General features: G+C 36.8%; 2 protein-coding genes across 2 annotated transcripts; both read left to right on the top strand.

Moving 5' to 3' along the window:
- Positions 1 to 789: 789 nt before the first annotated feature.
- On the top strand, positions 790 to 10,535 carry LOC5578132 (endocuticle structural glycoprotein SgAbd-5). The gene is made up of 3 exons (XM_001663650.2): positions 790 to 1,063; positions 10,049 to 10,158; positions 10,217 to 10,535. The coding sequence occupies exons 1-3, from the start codon at positions 1,052 to 1,054 to the stop codon at positions 10,398 to 10,400; spliced, it is 306 nt and encodes a 101-aa protein (XP_001663700.1). The 5' UTR covers positions 790 to 1,051; the 3' UTR covers positions 10,401 to 10,535.
- A 2,981-nt stretch (positions 10,536 to 13,516) lies between these two features.
- On the top strand, positions 13,517 to 14,480 carry LOC110675468. The gene is made up of 3 exons (XM_021840576.1): positions 13,517 to 13,634; positions 13,699 to 13,814; positions 13,876 to 14,480. The coding sequence occupies exons 1-3, from the start codon at positions 13,620 to 13,622 to the stop codon at positions 14,054 to 14,056; spliced, it is 312 nt and encodes a 103-aa protein (XP_021696268.1). The 5' UTR covers positions 13,517 to 13,619; the 3' UTR covers positions 14,057 to 14,480.
- Positions 14,481 to 20,397: the final 5,917 nt, after the last annotated feature.

The following is a 20,397-nucleotide window of genomic DNA, read 5'->3' as shown; positions in this document are numbered from 1 at the left end:
GAACCAATCGGGATGATGTTGCGGCATCACACCAGGAGATTCTTGTTTATTGCATCTGCGTGTTGTGACTCGTTTATCGGTGGATGTTTGATGCCAGAACTTCAGGATGGCTATTTTTATGATAATTTTCGCCATATCATCACCGAGGTGCGGTCCTCGGGTTGAATCAGTTCATTGTGGGCGTGAGTATGGGATTTGTGGCCAAAAATTTCAAACAAACGTTTGGCACAGCAGATAATTGCTCTCAATCAATTTGTCTCCCTAATCGGCAAAAGTGACATTAATCTTCTCCGAAAATGCAATGTTAGTCGTCCCTAGGGAATCGTGAACATCGATTTTTACTTACTTTAGTTCTCAAACCCGAGAAGCTTAAATGTTAATGGCCTGTGTAGACGTTGTCCAATGCCCGGAATAAAAAATGAATCACTATCAATCCGCTGCCTCCGGTGTTCTTCCGTAAGAACTCTTAATCTGCGTGGTCCTCCTCGAAAATTTGCTTCGATGCACTTCTCAGGTACTGCAGAAAAAAATGCATTCTATATTATTTATCATCATTTGCGATAAAATGTTCTCTCACTCTTGTAGCCAAACTCAGCTGACCGACGAAATGGTCGTTTTGGCGTAGCCTCGAATCCCATCCTCTTGAAGACTTGAAGACGTTGGCGACTGCTCATCTTCTTGGAGCCACCAGGTGGACACACACATTTGTTTTGGGAAGGGTTTAGCATCTAATGTGCTAAAGTTGCTACATAAGTACAACCTCTTCTCTATATAAATGCTGGCGCAAGCTCGCAAATCGTTTTATTATTCTACCGCGGTCATAAGTTCAGAGGTGTCCTCTCGTGCACGCTTACCGAGTGGCGATTTCAGCAAACGTTAGACGCGCACTTTGGACATTTTCAGCCGGTGGCAGTAGTTAATAGGGAATTTGCCTTCGAGTGGATAAACAGTGGCAAGCTGCTTCTACTAATCGAACCAAGTGTTTTTGAGGAGTGTAATCGCACAGATTTTATCAATACCTAGTGGATACGGGCAGCATTTTAGTGCTAATATGAAGCTCTTGGTGAGTTGAGTAGCTGATGAAATTTATTTCTAATCCGTTAAAGTGCTACTAAAATGCAGAACAATTTTGTGAAAGAGTGAAATACGAGAATATCATCATAACACACAAGTGAAAAGATACTATTACATAAAGAATAGAAGGGTTGTTGTTAACTCAATAAGTAAGCACCTAGACGTAAAGCAAGACAATGCGAAAGGCAGCTGTGTTCAATTCCTGGTCCGGTCAACGTTCGGGAATGACATTTTCTCCACTCATCTAGGTGTCAGGCACATGGATCAATTAGTGTAGAATTCAACTTTTAAAAATTTAATAAAATAACATAATATACATATTTTTTAATATAAAAGCACGAACCCATCGTTTCAAATTGGAACTTTAGTAAGTTAACTGTTTTATATGTATTATTTAATCAGAATTGCATAAAAATTCGAAATATTTTAAGTTTCTGAAATAGCTATTTATGCAGCAAGTAGCAAAATAATTATATTTTCAGCATGAGTTGTACTTTTGAATAATAAATGATTGATAATTACAACGAGAGCTGAAAAACTCGATTTTTGCGACGAGTGCACACAACTTTTTTTTTTGCGATTACGAAAAATGTCTTAGTAGTTGAATTATTTCTTGGTGAATCAACATATTTCAAGGGAATCCATGCATCTAGAACAACTCGTGTCACAAATTCAAACACTCCCATTGTTGATTCTATATTCAAGGACAGACCAGGTAAGACAACGCATACAATTGGCTTTTTGAGAGTTAACTAGCAAACTCTAATGCCTGTATTACGTCCACAAAACGATCCTATTCCAACTGAGAATCTCTTACAGCCAACTTACAACCTATGTCAATTCGGATCGACCAACTGATAAAGAATCAGAATATAGTTGATTGAGTCATTCAGAAATTCATAACAATTCAATAAAAGGCGTATGTATGCAATCAGATATCAATTTGATGACTCCAAAAACAGTACGATAAGAGCTAATTTTCAATACCATTATTAGTGCTGGAAAGTAGCGCTTTTCAGTACTGTTTATTTCAGTAGGAAAAGTAGGTCGTTATGTTATTCATTCTCTAGGCAAAAAGTAGGCTAATATGCAACGGAATTGCAAAAACATTGTGAATCAATTTTCATATTATGGATCAAATTGTGACATATCCTGGATCAGAGTGCAAAATCAATTCAATGCATTGGTATTGCAGTGATTTGACGAAAGTTAGCATTACGTCACATCTTATTGCAAAAAAAAAAATAGCAGGAGGGAAAGGAATTATAAATGGATCAAAATATAATACCTGTAGGCGCTTTTCAGACAATTAAACTTTTCAGAAACCCCGCTTTGACCATTTAACCTTGATAATTGTCCTTGTTTTCAAGCATATTTGGTCGGTGTTAAGTCAGAGTGGACCTAGTACAAAACTTGGAAAAATTGGATTATTCTCTCATTAGATGCGAAATTACCTTACCTCCATTTCACTTTGACCCGATTTGATGAATGCTGTAAACTGCGAGAGATATGTAACAAATTTACTTTGGATGATCAATAATAATCGATAAAAGAGTGCAGTCAGAGTGGACCAAGTGCTTATTGTCATAATAGCGAAAATGAACAACGTACTGAGGAATGCGAAGAAAAATAAAAAAAAAAAAACATTTCAAGAGATTTGTCAGATTTTTCGACATCGAGTGGTTCTTTTATTTATACATCAATAGAAATTAATAAATATTACTTAATTCAATGTATTTGATTTTGATGTTTGATCATTTACCATATTTGGATTGATGGGCAGAAAATGCAACAATTTCTGTGCAGACAGAGCGGACAAAGTTTTGGAAAGCAATAAACTGATTGATTATTGCAGTTTTTCAGTCAATTTCAGAGTCCAATAGAAGTTTATGGTAGTTCTAAGGTGTGTGTATGGAATGTGCTAGAACCCGTGTGCTAATTGGACTAGTATATTTTGGTTGGTACTCAAGATTTTCACTTGGTCCACTCTGACTGAACACATATTTGAATATTCCTGGTATTCAATGCCCTGACCCTGCAAAGCCTTAATTTTCAAGCTATCGTAATGCCATTGATTTCGGTATTGACGAATGGATTATTGAAGAAATTACGTCACTGGTATCGGAGGGTCTTTATAATCTGCTTATTTTAGAGATGTGCACCCAGTTTGACCATGTAAGCATTAAGGTGAAGATGAATCGAGGCCAAACTTCAAATTTTCAAGAGCACAAATCTGGAGAACTGAACACCCGTTTGAGCTGAAAACTTAATCGATTGGTCACCACCAGCTAGTGACCAATCGATTAAGATTTCAGCTTAAAAGGATGTTTGGTTCTCCAGATTTGTGCTCTTGAAAATTTAAGGTTTGACATAGAATAATCTTCACCTTAAATGATTGTCATTTTCCTAGAGTTTGTTCTGTCAGAGTGAACCAACTCACTGAACGGTGGTCTTTAGATCAGTCAGAGAAGACCAAGTACACATAGCCCATTAAAAAATCGTTCTATCAGAGGTTTGGATTATGTTTTTTCATGATTATCACTTCACATTATATTGTTTGGAAGTAACACAAAGATGTGTAGAAATATTGAACTAAAATTTAAAGGAGTTCAAAAATTACAGAGCGTTAGGCTTTTAACCCATTTTTTTTTTCAAAACATGAAAAAAGTCACTTGGTCCACCCTGACTCAACGCCGACCATTTGATCCCTATATAAGTCGCTGCCCTGATTTTACATTTCTTCGAGTTTTTTTTGTGATACTGCACTGTAGTAATTGATACATGAACTGTTTCCACACTATACTAAACCGTTTACCTACTTGTATTTGTTTAAAAATGAAATTTAAAACTTTTGATGTTGTAAATGTTTAATTTTTATACTCTTGCTTGAAAAAATCAAATCCAATGATTAAAATGGCAGTAATCTGCTTTATTTGGAAGTGATCTATAACTGCAGCAAATAGAAAGTCCTAACCCATAGTATGGATCACTAGTTAAAACTGCTAATATTCAATATATAGAAACAACAATCTAGAGAAATGTCTTCCATTAATATCCGATGTTGAACGCCAAAGTGATCTATAAATGTATGTGATCTGCAACTGTGTTGGCATGGTACAATACACGATGAACGCAGTTATGAAAAGTGGTGAACATGTCTTTTGAACCGAAAAAAAAAAAACAAAACAAAATGCTCGCGAGCATCATAGTGTTGATTTACTCGCATCTGTCGTGCTCGCGAGTGAACGAAGCTAAAGTGATTCGTGAACATGTTTGGAGCGCTTTAGAGACAATAGTTATTTCCTCTCCGAAATTTCTGCTTTACTTTAGTTCTCTGTCAATTTGATGGATATCCATTTGATTTGCCTGTCAAAACCATAGTAAATAAAACCTTGTTTGATTACTTGCGAGTAAATGTTCGTGAATATTTTGCGTTTTCTCCCGAGCAGCCTGTTCGCGGGCGGGTCAAGTTTGTTTTGTGTTGGTCTGCACTCGAGAGGTGCTTCGTGATGCGAACATTTCCACCACTGCTGTTCAAATGAAATAGTGGATGCCAAATGAAAAAATAAATTCTCAGGTAATTAATTTGGAAGTGAACATAGAACGCTGAGATGAGCAGCAAGTTCTGTTGAAGTTAGACTGCAACGCCACAAAAATGGATTTAATGCGGCTCATGAAGTCTTTAAAGACTTTTCTGATGTGAGAAGCCCCGTTGACTAGTTAACCAACTTGATGTTAGAATTTATTTCAACTTGTGATTCAATGTCAAGAATAACTAAAACTTTTTTTATCATTTATTTGATTCAAAACAGAATTCGTTCTTCTTCTTGACATTACATCCGCATTGGTAAAGAGCTTGTTTTTGCAGCTTATTGTTCAATGAGTGCCAACATCGGCAAATATGTTGAGTTTTGGATTTGAAAAATCTTTTTTTTTTCATAATAATAATTGCAACTCGAGTGATGGGATATAACATAATTGAAACCAATAAGCTAAATGTCCACGATGCAATTGCCACACACAAAATTGATTCGCAAAATTCGAGTTTTCATCTGATTGCCATCAAATTTTCAGGGATTGAAAAATAACCATTAAACTTAATTTTACCATTTTACTCGTATTTTATTCACAGTTCATACGCAAATGCCCATACCTTGGCCTTAACCCCGGCCATAAGATTCTGCACAACCTGTGAATCAACCGTTTTTGCATGTAAACCCACACTTTCTTCAGTTCCTCGACTGTCTTCACTACCTTAGGTCGTTCAAGAAGGTGCTGCTTCATAATCGCCCAGTACTTCTCGATGGGGCGAAGCTTCGGAGTGTTGGGAGGGTTGAACATTTTCGGCACGAAATTGACCTTATTGTCCGCATACCACTTCAGCACGTCCTTGGGAGTAGTGGCATGAGGCCAAATCCGGCCAAAAGATTGTTGGGACGTTGTGGGCCTTCAGGAGAGGAAGCAGCCGCTTCTGGAGGCACTCTTTCATGTACACCTGTACGTTCATCGCGTCCTGGGTCACGAAAGGTGCACTCCGCTTCCCGCACGTGCAGATGGCATGCCAAACCAGGAATTTCTTCGCAAATTTGGACATCTTCTGAGTGCGAACATGCTCGGGAACGCTTAACTTATTCTTGGCCGTGAAAAACAGGTTGCCGGGGATCTGTTTGAAGTCGGCCTTCACATATGTTTTGTCGTCCATGATGCAGCATTCAACTTTCGTCAGCATGTTGAGGTACAACTTCCTGGCACGGGTTTTGGCGGACTTGTTCTGTTGAACGGAGGCGTTCGGGTTTCGGTTGAAGGCCCCAACTACGCGGTTGTGATTTTGGTGTTGTACGGAATACTTTTTCCTTCACTTCTGGGCTTCCGATCGGTGGTCAATCGTTCCTCGAACCGCTTAATCACTCGCGACACCGTGGAATTCGCGATTCCCAACGTTTTAGCGATGGAACGATGCGAGAGATCCTTGTTCTCGTGATGAATGCGCAAGATTTTATCACGCACGAGCTGTTCTTTCGACTCCATTTCCGCGAGTTTTGATCACAGGACTTTAAAACTTGCAGGATGTAAATAATGCACTATGAACTAAATCCACCCAAATTTTCATTAAATTCTACACAACGGTTAAAAAGTTAGAGCAATTTCATAGTGTGGCAATTTCATCGTGGACACCCTTCAATAGAATATAACGTTTCCGAATGTTTCTGACATGGAATTTTTAGATAAGAAACTAAAGAGTGCTTCATAGAAATCGACAAACAAAAACAAATTTTATTGTTTTTTTTTTTTATCGCGCACGGACGATTTATAAATCAGAGTGTTCGGGTTGATACGGAGGTCAATAGAAGTAAAAATATCAACAAAAACTAAGATTTTAAAATGTTTTTATGATGGTAAATCTGAAACTTCAGTTTTCTTTTTGAATGGGTTAAAATCATTTATATATATTTAAATTTTTGGGAAGGTAACACATTTTTTTTTAAATATTAGTTTTGCTCACGTTTTTTGCATGATGTTCATTTTACCACCAACAGCTGTTCATTTTACCCACATAGTGCAGGTAAAATGAACATTTCAATCGTTTTTTGCTAGGGATAAAAATATGTGAAAATTTAGCTATTCAATCTGAATTTGTGTTGCTGCTTTGGATAACATCCCTAGTTTCGATCTTGTGGGATAGAACTATACATGTTCCTCGATTTTCTATCAAAAGCAAGATGATGATATCCTTAAAGTGTTAATTTTACCACCCTTCCCCTATACTCTTCATGAACTGCTCGGAATTCAAATCAAAGTATATGAAACATGATTCTGTGTCCGGAACAGGAGCTTGAGCTTGATTGACACCCCCCGTGGTTGCTACCCCAGTATAAACAGATCACGTGCACTTACACAAAAAATAAACAAACCACATGACTGCTTGGGACTAACAGTGTATAAGTGCTAAGGAGTCGTCCATAAATTACGTAAGGAGGGGGGAGTTTGAGATTTCTTAAGCGAAATACATAAAAATTATTTCTGATTTTCAAAAAATCTTATCATGGTGGTGTGGTTATGTTCCGCGAGTGCCGGTTACCACAGGTGGGAGGGGGAGGGGTTAAAAAATCCGAAAATTGTCTTAGGTAATTAATGGACAGCCCTTAATGACCTTTTATTTTCAGGCAATAATGGCGCCTACCACCTCAGAATGCGAACCAGTGAATCAATTGTCAACCAACACACAGCAACAAAGACATTGTCCACTCCTATTCTTGTTGCAACAATCTCATTCTGCAACAACAGTTTATCACAACTTGAACAGAATATGACAAAATCTCTCACTGGGTGCGTAGATTTTCTAAGCTTTGCATTGCAATTTTCGAGAAATTTCTCCGTGTTTTCTTCATTGCTGCATTATCGAATTCAAAAAACAGATTACTCAAGAGTTGAAAAGGTTTAAAAGATGTTGTTCCTCGTGTTTGTCATGACAATTCTTATTGAAATTGTATCCTAATCCGCAAAAGTTGGAATAAACGATTGTGAGCGCGCTGGTTTCGTTGTTTGTTTTGCGTCTGTTTCGATGACAATTTGATTCACTGATGCAGACCAATGGAGAGGAATTGATGTTGCATTTTGAACCGGCCCCCAGTGGGCCGGATATAGCCCTACATCTACGTCAGTTTATACGGGAAGGTATAGGGGCAAGGTATTTTTTATGGCAGATAAGCTTGCTTTTTGGTAAGCATATGTAAGGAAAGACGTGCTCTAATTAGGGACGAATAAAAACGTACTAAAACGAATCACTATTCGTCTCGAAAAATGTCGTCTACTACAATGGCTCAGCACAAGCTCAATATAATAGGGGCTCCTGATTAATGGACGTAATTAATGGACAGCCCAAAACTTGTTTTGGGTGAAAAACACCTAGGCGATCTAAGTGGACGTCATATATAGCAGGAATGTTCAATTTGTTCAGGTCGGTTACATAGACGTAAACCATCAAAAAATGTACGGACACACTGTAGAAAATATTCAAAAAAAAAAAAAACCAGTGAGCGCTACACGCTATTTATGCAAAAGTGATCATGAAACGCTTGTAAAGGGCCTGTTCACGAATTTCATAACACTGAAGTGGGTGGGTGGGCGTCCTCGTGACGTTATAGCTCATAGAAAATTTGTAGAATATTCATACAAAAAGCGCTACGAGGGGGTGGATGGGTGTCCAAAGTGCTCATTTTCAGCGCTATGAAGTTTGTGGATGAACCCAAAGATTGATGGATGGATGTTGAAGCAACTCTAAAGAAAGTTATGTCAGCTGTTGACAAAACTTTTCTTCCGATTTATCATAGGAGAATTTCATGGATTTTTCTCTGATGATATATTTTGGATATACCCTTGAGTAAAATCACAAGGGAAATTCTTGAACATTTCCTTGTAGCCCTTCTTAATAAAGGAATCTTTGGAGTTTTGTAGGAAAAAACTATTAGAGAAAGTTTTAACGAAAAACTCGAAAAAAACGTCAGTAAGAACTCCTGTATAATATTCAGCCACAGATCTTCGTGGCCATATGTGTCATTAGGTATCGATGTACTTTATGCTGAACAGTGTGGTTTTGATTCCCACGTTTATTAGACAATCATTTCGATATGAAAGTTCACATGTTGGTGCGTTATCTGAAGTAGCGCCGTCGTCAATGGACAAACATGAATATCCAGGTGTCTTTTAGGTTATAAGGTACACAGGGGCAAAACGAAACGGGTGGGACAGTTCGAAAGTTTTTGAATATAATGCAAATAAATCTTACCAGATTTTTCTTCCCTAAAAGATTATTCCATCTGTTAACATAAGGCTTTAACGCAACTAGGGTTGTCATGTCTATTACGGCTTAAACCAGCAGACGGTGTTAAAAAAAACTGAAGTTCATACTCACAGCCAATTTGGACGAGCTGAGATGTAAAACTGTGAAATTTAATGGAATCGTTCTACTGCGCTTCGATCCCACAACTTACAGTACACTAGACATTGCTTTTGTTATTTTATTTCTCATCATTCCTCAATTTGACTATGATATCTTGCAACTCATGGGGCCTTCCATAGCCGAGTGGTTAGGGTCCGCGGCTACAAAGCAAAGCCATGCTGAAGGTGTCTGGGTTCGATTCCCGGTTGGTCCAGGATCTTTTCGTAATGAAAATTTCCTTGACTTCCCTGAGCATAGAGTATTATCGTACTTGCCACACGATATACGAATTCGAAAATGGCAACTTTGACTAAGAAAGCTCTCAGTTATTAACTGTGGAAGTGCTCTTAGATCACTAAACTGAGTAGCCGGCTCTGTCCCAGTGGGACGTAATGTCAAGAAGAAGAAGAAGAAGATCTTGCAATTAATCTTACCTCGCGCGTTTCAACTTGCCGCAGTGTATCTTACTAATTAATGTATTGAATAATTCTTGAACGAATTCCTGTAGTATTTTTTGCTTAAACCAGTAGAAACAGATATAAAATTGTGCTTAAAAAATTGTTTGGAGATATGCATTTTTCTATGACAGTTTTAAGTCTTAAGAGATGTTTTGAACAATACGCTGATACAGTCAGTGTTGCGATTTCTTGAGCAATCTTTATGAAATTTAAAGGACGAGGTTTTGAATGCAGTGCAGGAAAAATAGTATAGCTCATGATCTGCTGGAAAAATTCATAAGGATTGTCCGAAGAATTCAAAGAGGCGTTTTTAAAAACAATTCAGCAGGCATTACTGCTAGATGTGTTTCCGCACAAAAGTGTACAATTTCTTAGTAGGATGCAGGTTCCTGACGTTTCTCAATAGAAATTCATTGAAACTATTTAATGAAGCTTATGCTGTGTGGGTCCCCGAATTGTATGAGTGAGCTTATTTGCTTGATTTTTAAGAAGATAGTTCACTTTTTAATCATTGTTTAAGTTCTATTTGCTTTTCCAGACTTGTTATTCGAGGTAATAATCAATATTTATTTTACAGATTACCTTCACGTTGACTCTGCTAGCATGCACCCTCATTGCAGCACAGGATGACGTTCAAATTGTGCAGTTTACCAACGAAAACAACCTTGATGGAGGATACAATTTTGCGTAAGAATTCATAATTCAGTGTATTATTTTTATATATTAATGCATATATTTATTTTAGTTACGAACAATCCGACGGCCAAAAACGTGAAGAAGTCGGTGTCCTGAAGCCGGTGGAGGGTGCCGAAGCACCGGCCATTTCCATCACGGGATCGTACGAATTCACGGATCCGAACGGACAGCGATTCCGAGTGGACTACACCGCCGATGAGCGCGGATATCGGCCAACGGTGACTAAGCTGTAATCGATTCTCAGACAGAGTGACAATGCGCAATTATAGTACAACAACGAAACGATAGGAAGTTTGACGATAAATTTGACAAAGTGCGACTAGCTGTTTTGGAATAAACATTTTGAACATTTTGAACAATAAATTAAATTCGTATTTACTTCGAAATGTGCAATTCAAGTTTTTCTATTATTAACAAACAAATGTGTGTACTTTTGTCAGGTTCATGCCCAATATTTGATAACGTGTATTAATAGCTTCTCAGCTTTGTGTTCTATTAGTACTTCCAGTTTTTTTATTAGAGTTTATTTTATCAAAGTTGCCACTTTCGCATTCTTATATCTTTTGGGAAGCACGATGATAGTCTACGCTTAGGAAGGTCAAGAAATATTTCCATTACGGTAAGGTCCTAGACCGACAACTAGCAAAAGATTAAAGATTAATACTGTAAAATGGTAAATGGTAAATGGGTATCTTTAAAATTCGAGTAGCTTTGATTGTAACATAATTTATGTTAATTCAGTAGAGCAAAACGAATGCAAAAGTAAAAAGGAAATATTAGTATGGCATTTCATGTCAGAGTGAATACAAAAAAATTGAGCATTTTTTAAATACTTACGAACTATTTGCTCAACGGTCGCTGTTTGAAATAGTTTTGAAAAAGTCGTCACTGATTAACTGCCTAGTTGATAGTAGAACTTTAATTCGGTCTCAAATCTCTTAGCAAATAGCATTATCAATAAATTGGGTTATTCAAGAGGCCTTCCTTAGCCGAGTGGTTAGAGCCCGCGGCTACAAAGCTAAGCCATGCTGAAGGTGTCTAGGTTCAATTCCCGTTCGGTCCAGGATCATAAGAACAGCTGTAGCTGAGAAGCAGGCTCTGTTCCAGTGAGTCATAAGAAATTTCCACCATTCGTAACCAATAACTGTTAACATGATTTTAAGAATTCACTGCTTCATCATGAATTAACGAACCGATTTTCTGGAGCTCTTTTTAATGATATTACGTCTAGTAAGATAATAAAAAACAATCAATTTAATAGTTGATCAGTCGACCTAATACTAATAAATCATATGCGTTGGCTTTGAGGGCAAATTGATTATTTTCGGCTTCAGCCAAACGGCACTCGGCCAAATAACCCTTCCGGCCAGATTACATTCGGCCAAACAGCGGTCGGCCGATGGCGTTCAGCCAAACGGCATTCGACTTATTGTCCAGACACCTGTTCAACGCCTAGATGTATGCAACGCATCATTCATTTTACTTAACCTCCCAGACGTCGCGTGGTTTGCCAACGTCAGAACCACCGCGCTACTGTTGTGAACGGCAAGCGAGGTTTTTTCAGCACTGTTGTACAAAATAACAGCGCGACGATTGAAGTGTTAAATCATACGATTTTGTTCAAAATATATTCATTTACATATTCAAAAAAAAAAAAAAAAAAAATTTACCAATGTCGGAATTAATGTCGAAGCATCAACATCAATCGCTATCTATTCAGAAATACTTTTTAAAATAAATTCTTCCAGGCTTATTATAGTGTTAAAGATGTTTCATTTTAACAGATTTTTTTTAAAGTAGGTGAAATAAACGAATTAAGTACTTTACCATTTAATTCCACTACAATTTGTATCCTTTGACAGATTCGCGTATTTCGACCTTAACTGTAAGGCCGTCTTCAGTGTCGTGTACTAGACTTTTTTTTTTGTAAATTATGTTTTTTTTAATAAAATATAATCTACATTCTCTATTGACAATATTTAATGCAATAATGTCAAATAGTTTTATGGTTGTGAATTTTCATGTGTTAACACACTGATTGTCTAAGTTACCTCACCTGTTCAACGCCTAGATCTATGCAACGCACCATTCATTTTACTTAACCTCCCAGTCGTCGCGTGATTTGCCACCGTCAGAATCACCGCGCTACTGTTGTGAACGGAAAGCGAGGTTTTTTCAGCAGTGTTGGACAAAATACAACAGCGCGACGATTGAAGTGTTAAATCATACGATTTTGTTCGGAATATATTCATTTCCCTATACAAAAAAAAAAAAGAAAAAAATTCATTTACCAATGTCGGAATTAATGTTGAAGCATCAACATCAATCGCTATCAATTCAGAAATATTTGTTTAAAGAAATACTTTCAGGCTTTTTATAGTGTTGAAGATGTTTTATTTTGACAGATTGTTTTTAAAGTAGGTAAAAAAAACCGAATTAAGTACTTTACTATTTAATTCCACTAGAGTTTGTAAACTTTGACAGATACGCGTATTTCGACCTCAACTGTAAGGCCGTCTTCAGTGTCGTGTACTAGACTTTTTTGTAAATTTTGTAATTTATGGATAAAATATAATCTACATTCTCTATTGACAATATTTAATGCAGTTGTAACTGCAATAATGTCAAATAGTTTTATGATTGTGAATTTTCATGTGTTTACACACCGATTGTCTAAGTTACCCTCAAAATCAAAAATTGTATTTTTTTATGAAAAATACTAGGTTTATCCATAGATTGTTTGTTTTCATAATCTTAAATAAAAATTTCTTTGCATGTTCAATTAAAACAAAATCTATCAAAACTACAAATGAACTTTAACACTTCACTTTTTGCAAAAAAATAAAATACTAAAATCACTAAGGTGAGCAAATACCTTTAAACTCTAATATGTGTTGCTTATCTTGACAGATAGGCCTATTTCGTCTGCGACTTACAGACTTCTTCAGTGTCGAGCACTCGACACTGAAGAAGTCTGTAAGTCGCAGACGAAATAGGCCTATCTGTCAAGATAAGCAACACATATTAGAGTTTAAAGGTATTTGCTCACCTTAGTGATTTTAGTATTTTATTTTTTTTGCAAAAAGTGAAGTGTTAAAGTTCATTTGTAGTTTTAAACATACTCTAATAATCCCTCCCAAAGTTTAATATAAAAAAGTGTAGTGAAAAACTATCAAGTTTACCCCGTTTTACGGTACGTGGATCTTCAATTCGAAAAACAAAAAACACATTCATCTGTTGCAAATTCCCCGCATTCATGCGATCAAAACAATCCTCACCTTGAAGGTGCGAATCACATCACATCTCCGCCGTTCCCATAAAGGTAGGTAGATTGCCCAAAAAGTCAGTTAAAACCAGATACCGAGATTGAACACGCATGATTTCGTGTTTAAGCGCTGGGCAGGTTTATTTTGGCACTGCTCCTGCAACTGGTTAGGTCATTTTTACGGAAGATGTCTTTGAAGCAGGTGAGTGAAGTTGTTTTATTTTGCTTGAATCATTAAAAAGTTTGAAGTTCTGATATATTTTTAGGTTTTTCTGATTGTAATTGCGGTTGCGAGTTTGAATGCCGCACCCATTGCGGACAGTTCCTCGGCAACCATTATTCACCAGGAGTATATTACTACTAATGATGGCTACAGATTTGAGTGAGAGATGTGATATATGTTTCGGTGCAGAGAAAAATTATAATTTTTAATTCATTTTAAGGTATGAAACAAGTGATGGCCAGACGAGACGAGAGGAAGGAAAGCTGATAACGGATGCCGATGGGACGCAATATATGAAAGTAGCAAGTTCAGCTACATTGGCCCCGATGGAGAAACCCAATACGGCAGCTATGGAGCTGATAAGGATGGCTATCATTTTACGCCCACTGAGCCATCTGTAGGCATTCCAAACAGTGCGCTTATATCTTTAGTGGGTTAGAAGTTTATCAGAGATATTTTAAAATTATCGCAAATGAGTTTCATGAATTTGATACAGCAACAACAAATTACAACGAGGTGTTTCTACGGAATGACCCGAACCGAACTATTTTTATTCACTTCAAAATGTAGAAACACATACGGATTACCGTTTTGTCTCAAATTCCAAACAGACTTATATTTTGGACACTCGATTTCATATGGAGATTTTGCTGAAATGTTTCATTGAAACATGTTTTTAATTTCGTAGGAAATTTTTACGGGACTCAAGTCAAAACGGTAGTTTCACATTAGAAAAACGTCTTGCTGTGCTTATATATGTTTAAATCAGTCTAGAATTGAAAATGATATTTTTCCTGGAATAAAAACTGCTATATTGGTTGCAAATCTGCTTGATGATTCGAAAAGAGAAAATACATATACAATATTTCTAAATTCCATACTTGTAATCTCTCAAAATAACGGTCAAATACTCTAAATTAGTTTACATTATAGCCAAACGATATTGATCATTTGTACAATGGAACTTAGTGTCCCTTGAGTATGTTCGCTTACTTTGAAATATATTAAAACGGAGTAACACTGATCGGATTGATCCTCTCAGTAAAAAGTTCGTTTTTTTTATATTTTTCAATGCATGAATGGTGTTTTTTATAATAATAATATTATAAAAATTAGGGCTATTGCATAAATTGAGTTATGTTCATGCATAAGTTTTTTAAGATTTCAAAACAAACAAACACTACCGTAGCATAGAGTATGATACAAATTTTAAAATTTGCAGCATGGATTAGACAAATATACTATCAAGCTTTTATTTAAGATCAATTTTGTTCATATCGATCTATTCTTGCGAACGCATCAAACATTTATGTCTAAAAAGAAACAATTGAAATGAAGATTATTTGGACCAACGCACTAGCTTATTAATTGGACATTCTGACTGTGCCAACGCTAAAACGTCATTCAAGTCAATATCGGTATATATGTAGTCGATTAGAGCAACTATCAACCTTTTGTTTCTAATTTGAAATGATTTGGTTGCTCTGGTACACTCACGTCAATATCAGAATGGAGCAATTTTTGAATCTTAGTATCTCTAAAAGCGCAAAAAATCGCAAGCTCAAATTTTCAGGCAACATAGAACAATACTAGATGAAACGGATGTCGAAATTCCAGAGAGGTATATTTTGGTGTTTTTAAGATATTTCCATTTTTTAAAATGATTACATTACTCCAAAACAGTTAAATTTCCATGAGTCGATCTGAAGGGACGATCGACTTTTAGAAATAACGAGTCATGGACCAAACTGTTAAATAAACCATCATAGTAGCCATGAAGTTCAGTTTTAGAGCAGCTCCTTGAGTTAATATCGAATATTGTAGATGAAAGTTTAGATTGAAACTGGGTATGTGTATGTATTTCTTCAATAATTCAAATGATATAGAATGCCATGAAAAATTTGATCATTTGTCAGTTAATTGTTGTCATAATAGCTTGAGCAGGAGAGTAATTTATTTTTTGAATGTGTTACGTTCAATACGGAAAACCAAATTATAAAGCATATTCCTGTCGATATCAAAAATTTCAGAGCATGTAGATTTGTTTTCAGCGGGAAGAGCGTTGATCCGTGGATGTTTTGAAACAGAGGATTCACATCCAAGAAAACAATTTGGAGATGCCTTTGACTTTAAGGACTATTTGGAAGTTTAAGCTTAGATAGGGAAAGTGTACCAGTTATGGCCATAGAGGTTCCCTATTTGGCCATATGTGAAATTTCGAAAACCTTTACATTTTAAATCTTTTTGAATGTTTTAACATCAAGATATCCAGCTTTTTACGCTAGCCATGCTATAAAATATTTGAAAGAATCTGACCACCACCACTAAACTGAAACTCGAAAATAAATCCTTAGTAACCCATCACTCACTGAAATAATTTCCATTGCTTCTCTGTCACTCAAACTAAAATCTAATTCCAATTAGCATGAATAAATCTTTTATCGCTCAATAATCATTCCCTTTTTTTAGGTTTCATCTAGATCAGTGATTCCCAAAGTGGGCGAATTCGCCCCCCTGGGGGCGATTTTCAGGCACAAGGGGGCGAAAATTTGTAAAACAGAATTTGGGGGGCGAAAAATCAAGAAAGGAGGCGAAAAAGCTAACATGGGAGCATTTGAAAACAATTACTCGTAACCTTTGGAGGACACACATCTGAAGGTTAATCAATTCCAAACTTAAATATTTCCAGGACTATTTTACCTAAGATCGTTATATCTCTAATCATGGTCATTTTAAAATTATTATAGACAACATTACATGTTTGTCAAACACAAAATATTTGTGTTATGCATTGAGCTTTCTAAATATCATATGAGTTTTAAGAATGGTCAGCTTTTGAGATTTTCACGAGATTTTGCAGATGGCCAATATATGTATATAAGGATGTTTTTTTGTATGTGAACTTTAAGGTTTGGAAGTTAATATTGGTTGCATCCAGATTTTTACAAAATAAATCTACAGTACCATTTGTGATGTTTTAAATCATTTGTCAAACAAATTTTGGAAAATTTAGCCTACAAAAATCGCGTTCCAGCGATGCCAAAAACAAAAAAAAAACTTTATTATTAAATAGATATGAAGAAATTTCAGATATGCGTTGTATTTGTACGTACCTACAGAACGTCCGAAAAATTCGAGTTTTTCTTGGTGTTAGAAAAACACCCTTTTGATAAATTGAATTGAAAAATAAGTTGAAAAACATTCTGGATTTTCATAAAATTTTCTGGAATTTTGGATTGGATAAAGAAAAGCGTTAGAAACGTCAGGCATTTATTACTCACGATTTCTGAAAATTGTTCCAGTAATTTTAGAAATAGCAGATACATCACAATTCACGGGGTGAGATCTTTCAAAAACGAACACCTATGAATACATACATTACATTACATTTGTTATGTTGAAACTGGACCTAACTTTTACTGACTAAATCAGTGGCCTGCAATGTACGTAACATATTTTTAAAATCGATATTATAATTTACAGCCCAGGTCACAGATATTTAGGCAAATATTTTTAAATGTACATAATAGTTATTGTATTATGATTCTTTGGATATGCTAGTCGAAAGCATTTTTTGAACTTATTAAAATATTTGAATCGCATATCAGGGGGGCGATTCCAGATTAATAATGGCCTCAGGGGGGCGAAAGTTGAAAAAGTTTGGGAAACACTGATCTAGATCATGTCCGCAATACCTTTTTGAGCTGCAGGCCAAAAAATCGATACAATATAGTACGGTACAACACTTCCGGAAATCGAATGAAAATCAGTCAAGGGATTGTTGTCTTGAAAATTGAATGAAGTTTTGGTTGGTACAATTGAGATCTTTGCTACTGTGCAATTTGCACAAGATTTTGTGAAAACATCTCCCAGGATTGTGTGATAATATTACCTAGAGTTAAAACCATTCTAAATATTACGCCAAACTCTAGCTCTGGATTTTGAGAATATTCTTGCCATACAATCTGTTAGAATGATGTCCAGTATCTCGCCAAATAACTTGTTCAAATAATGTTCCGAATTTTGTGGAATCTGTAATACCCTTGTCAAGAGTTTCATCGGAACCTCGTTCAAAATTTTAACTTACAATCCTGTCATAGAATCTATAAAGGTATTGTCCAAGATTCTATCATAATCCCACCTAGAAATATGTGAAAACCATGCTGCGAGATGCTGCGTAAATTTTTTTCTGGATTGTGTAAATCTGACAAAACTTCTAACATAATTCTGTGAGAGTCCATTCTATGATTTAGTGAGTTTATGTTTGATTTTTTTCTCGCAAATTTGTTAGCCTTGGTCTTGCGAAATTCAAAAAGCTAAGCCGGGTCTTTTAAATATTTCTCGTTCAAGTTGTTGGGAGGTGCGATGAATCAACTAATTAAGTCTAAAATAAAATAAAGAGTTCTTCATTATTAAATATAACAATAACGAATTAAGATTAAGATTAAGATTAATTAAGATTATTAAGATACGAATTAAGATATTCCCGCAAATTCAAACAAAATTTTTATTTGATTGATAGAAAAAAGAAAAAATGAAATTTAACGGTTCGTCAAGGCATGCTGGGGATATGTTTCCAATTTTCAGTTCAGCGGTGGTAGTTAGCATTTGTCAAATAATTTATAGCATATTGTTTTTATGGCGAGCGTAACAAGCTGGATACCCTATACCGTTTTGATTCATATTACGGACAGCTTCAAATTCCGGACACTCTCGTTTGTATGGGAAACATTTCACACGAAATGTTTCAATTTTCGCCGTCCAAAAGTTCTCATTTTCGAGGCTCGTTTTATTAAATTATTGCCATAAATATAATTGCAAATTTATAATGCCCAACTACCTTAGACGTCTCTTAAGTGGTTGAACGATTTCAATTGATGATTTGACTGTTCCATTAATGATTATCATGAGCTGTCCGTAATTCGAATCGAAGCGTCCGGAATATGAGGCAAAAGTAAGGGAGCGTCCGGAATAAGAATCATGAAAAGGCCACACGTTTTGATTTATTTAAAATTATTCAAGTTGCGGACGCGTATTCTTTACCCACCATCCGAAAGTTAAGGGCTTCCGACGCTCGATAACGCTAAAAAATCATACAGAATAATTTATTTTGTATGGTCCAAGCTGGGTTATACTTCACTGAGGCCTTAAGTGTCCGTAATATGAATCAAAACGGTATCTTACTGCATATCAGTATGTACTTTGTTTTTGACGCATTCACCACCAGGCCGACTTTTGTCGCTTCACGTTTCACGCGGGTGTACAGGTCTTCCACCGTTTCAAATGTTCTGCCTACAATATCCATATCATCCGCGAAGCAAACAAATTGGCTGGATCTTGTGAAAATCGTACCTTGGTTATTGAACCCGGCTCTCCACATGACACCTTCTAGCACGGTGTTGAACAGCAGGCACGAAAGTCCATCACCCTGTCGAAGTCCCCGGCGGGATTTGAACGAACTAGAATGTTCGCCCGAAATCTTTACGCTATTCTGCACACCGTCCATAGTTGCTCTTATTAGTCTTGTGAGCTTCCCGGAAAGCTGTACTCGTCCATGATTTTCCATAGCTCTTCACGGTCGATGCAATCATAAGCTGCTTTAAAATCGATGAACAGGTGATGCGTTGGGACTTGGTATTCACGGCATTCTGGAGGATTTGCCGTACAGTGAAGATTACAGTGAAGTCCGTTGTCGAGCGGCCGTTGATGAAACCAGCTTGATAACTTCCCACAAACTCATTTGCTATTGGTGATAGATGGCGGAAGATAATCTGGGATAGCACTTTGTCGGCGGCATTCAGGATAGTGATCGCACGATAGTTTTCACATTCCAGTTTGTCGCCCTTCTTGTAGATGGGGCATATGACTCCTTGCTTCCTTTCCTACTGCAGCTGTTCCGTATCCCAGATTCTAACAATAAGCCGGTGCAGACAGGCGGCCAACCTCTCCGAGCTCATTTTGATGAGTTCAACTCCAATACCATCCTTACTAGCGGCCTTGTTATTCTTGAGCTGATTGATGGCATCCTTAACTTCCCTCAATGTGGTGGCAGGTTGGTTCCTTTCATCCGCTGTGCTGACGTAGCCACATCCTCCGTTGTCGTGACCCTCGGCGCCTGAGTTTTCCGTGCCATTCAGGTGTTCATCGTAGTGCTGCTTCCACTTTTCAATCACCTCACGTCCGTCCGTCAAGATGCTTTCGTCCAGATCAGCTGCACTTACGCAAGGAAACAACCAGATGAATGTTTTGGATTAACAGACACACTCAATGTTTAAGTGCTGGTCATCTGCTATTTTAAGGCAACAATGGTAGCGGCTGCCACTTCACCAATGAGAGGAAGGAAGAGGAATTTATGGATCCCACAGTACACCGTATATACCACTGCGTCTACGCCAGTTCATGCGGAGAGGGTGTAGGGATTGTATTTTTATGGCAGAGAGGCTTGCTGTTTGGTTAGCAACCTGCCTATTTTATCAGGGGTACGGAAAGGCGTGATATAATGATGGAAGAATGGAAGCGTAGGGAAACGGTTTATTGTCCGTCTCTTGTTTTAGCCAATGCACGAATAGAGCAAATGAACGAATAGATCAACTGTGATTGATTAATAGAAAAATAGAAGCAAGTGAAAGATACAACTACAAAGTAAGAGGAAAGGGACGAACCTGGGATTGAACCCATGACCTTCTGCTTAAGAAGCAGAATACTTCGGAATGTATGTAGACTTCAGTACTATAAGCGTGAT

The sequence above is a fragment of the Aedes aegypti genome, chromosome 2 (assembly GCF_002204515.2).
Source record: "Aedes aegypti strain LVP_AGWG chromosome 2, AaegL5.0 Primary Assembly, whole genome shotgun sequence".
NCBI classification, from domain to species: domain Eukaryota; kingdom Metazoa; phylum Arthropoda; class Insecta; order Diptera; family Culicidae; genus Aedes; species Aedes aegypti.
This window is presented reverse-complemented; position numbering and strand designations above follow the sequence as displayed.

Bases quoted from the DNA above. Each gene is read 5' to 3' on its own strand.
- LOC5578132 (XM_001663650.2), top strand. The intron at 10,159-10,216 runs GTAAGAATTCAT...TATTTATTTTAG, and splicing joins GATGGAGGATACAATTTTGC to TTACGAACAATCCGACGGCC.
- LOC110675468 (XM_021840576.1), top strand. The intron at 13,815-13,875 runs GTGAGAGATGTG...ATTCATTTTAAG, and splicing joins AATGATGGCTACAGATTTGA to GTATGAAACAAGTGATGGCC.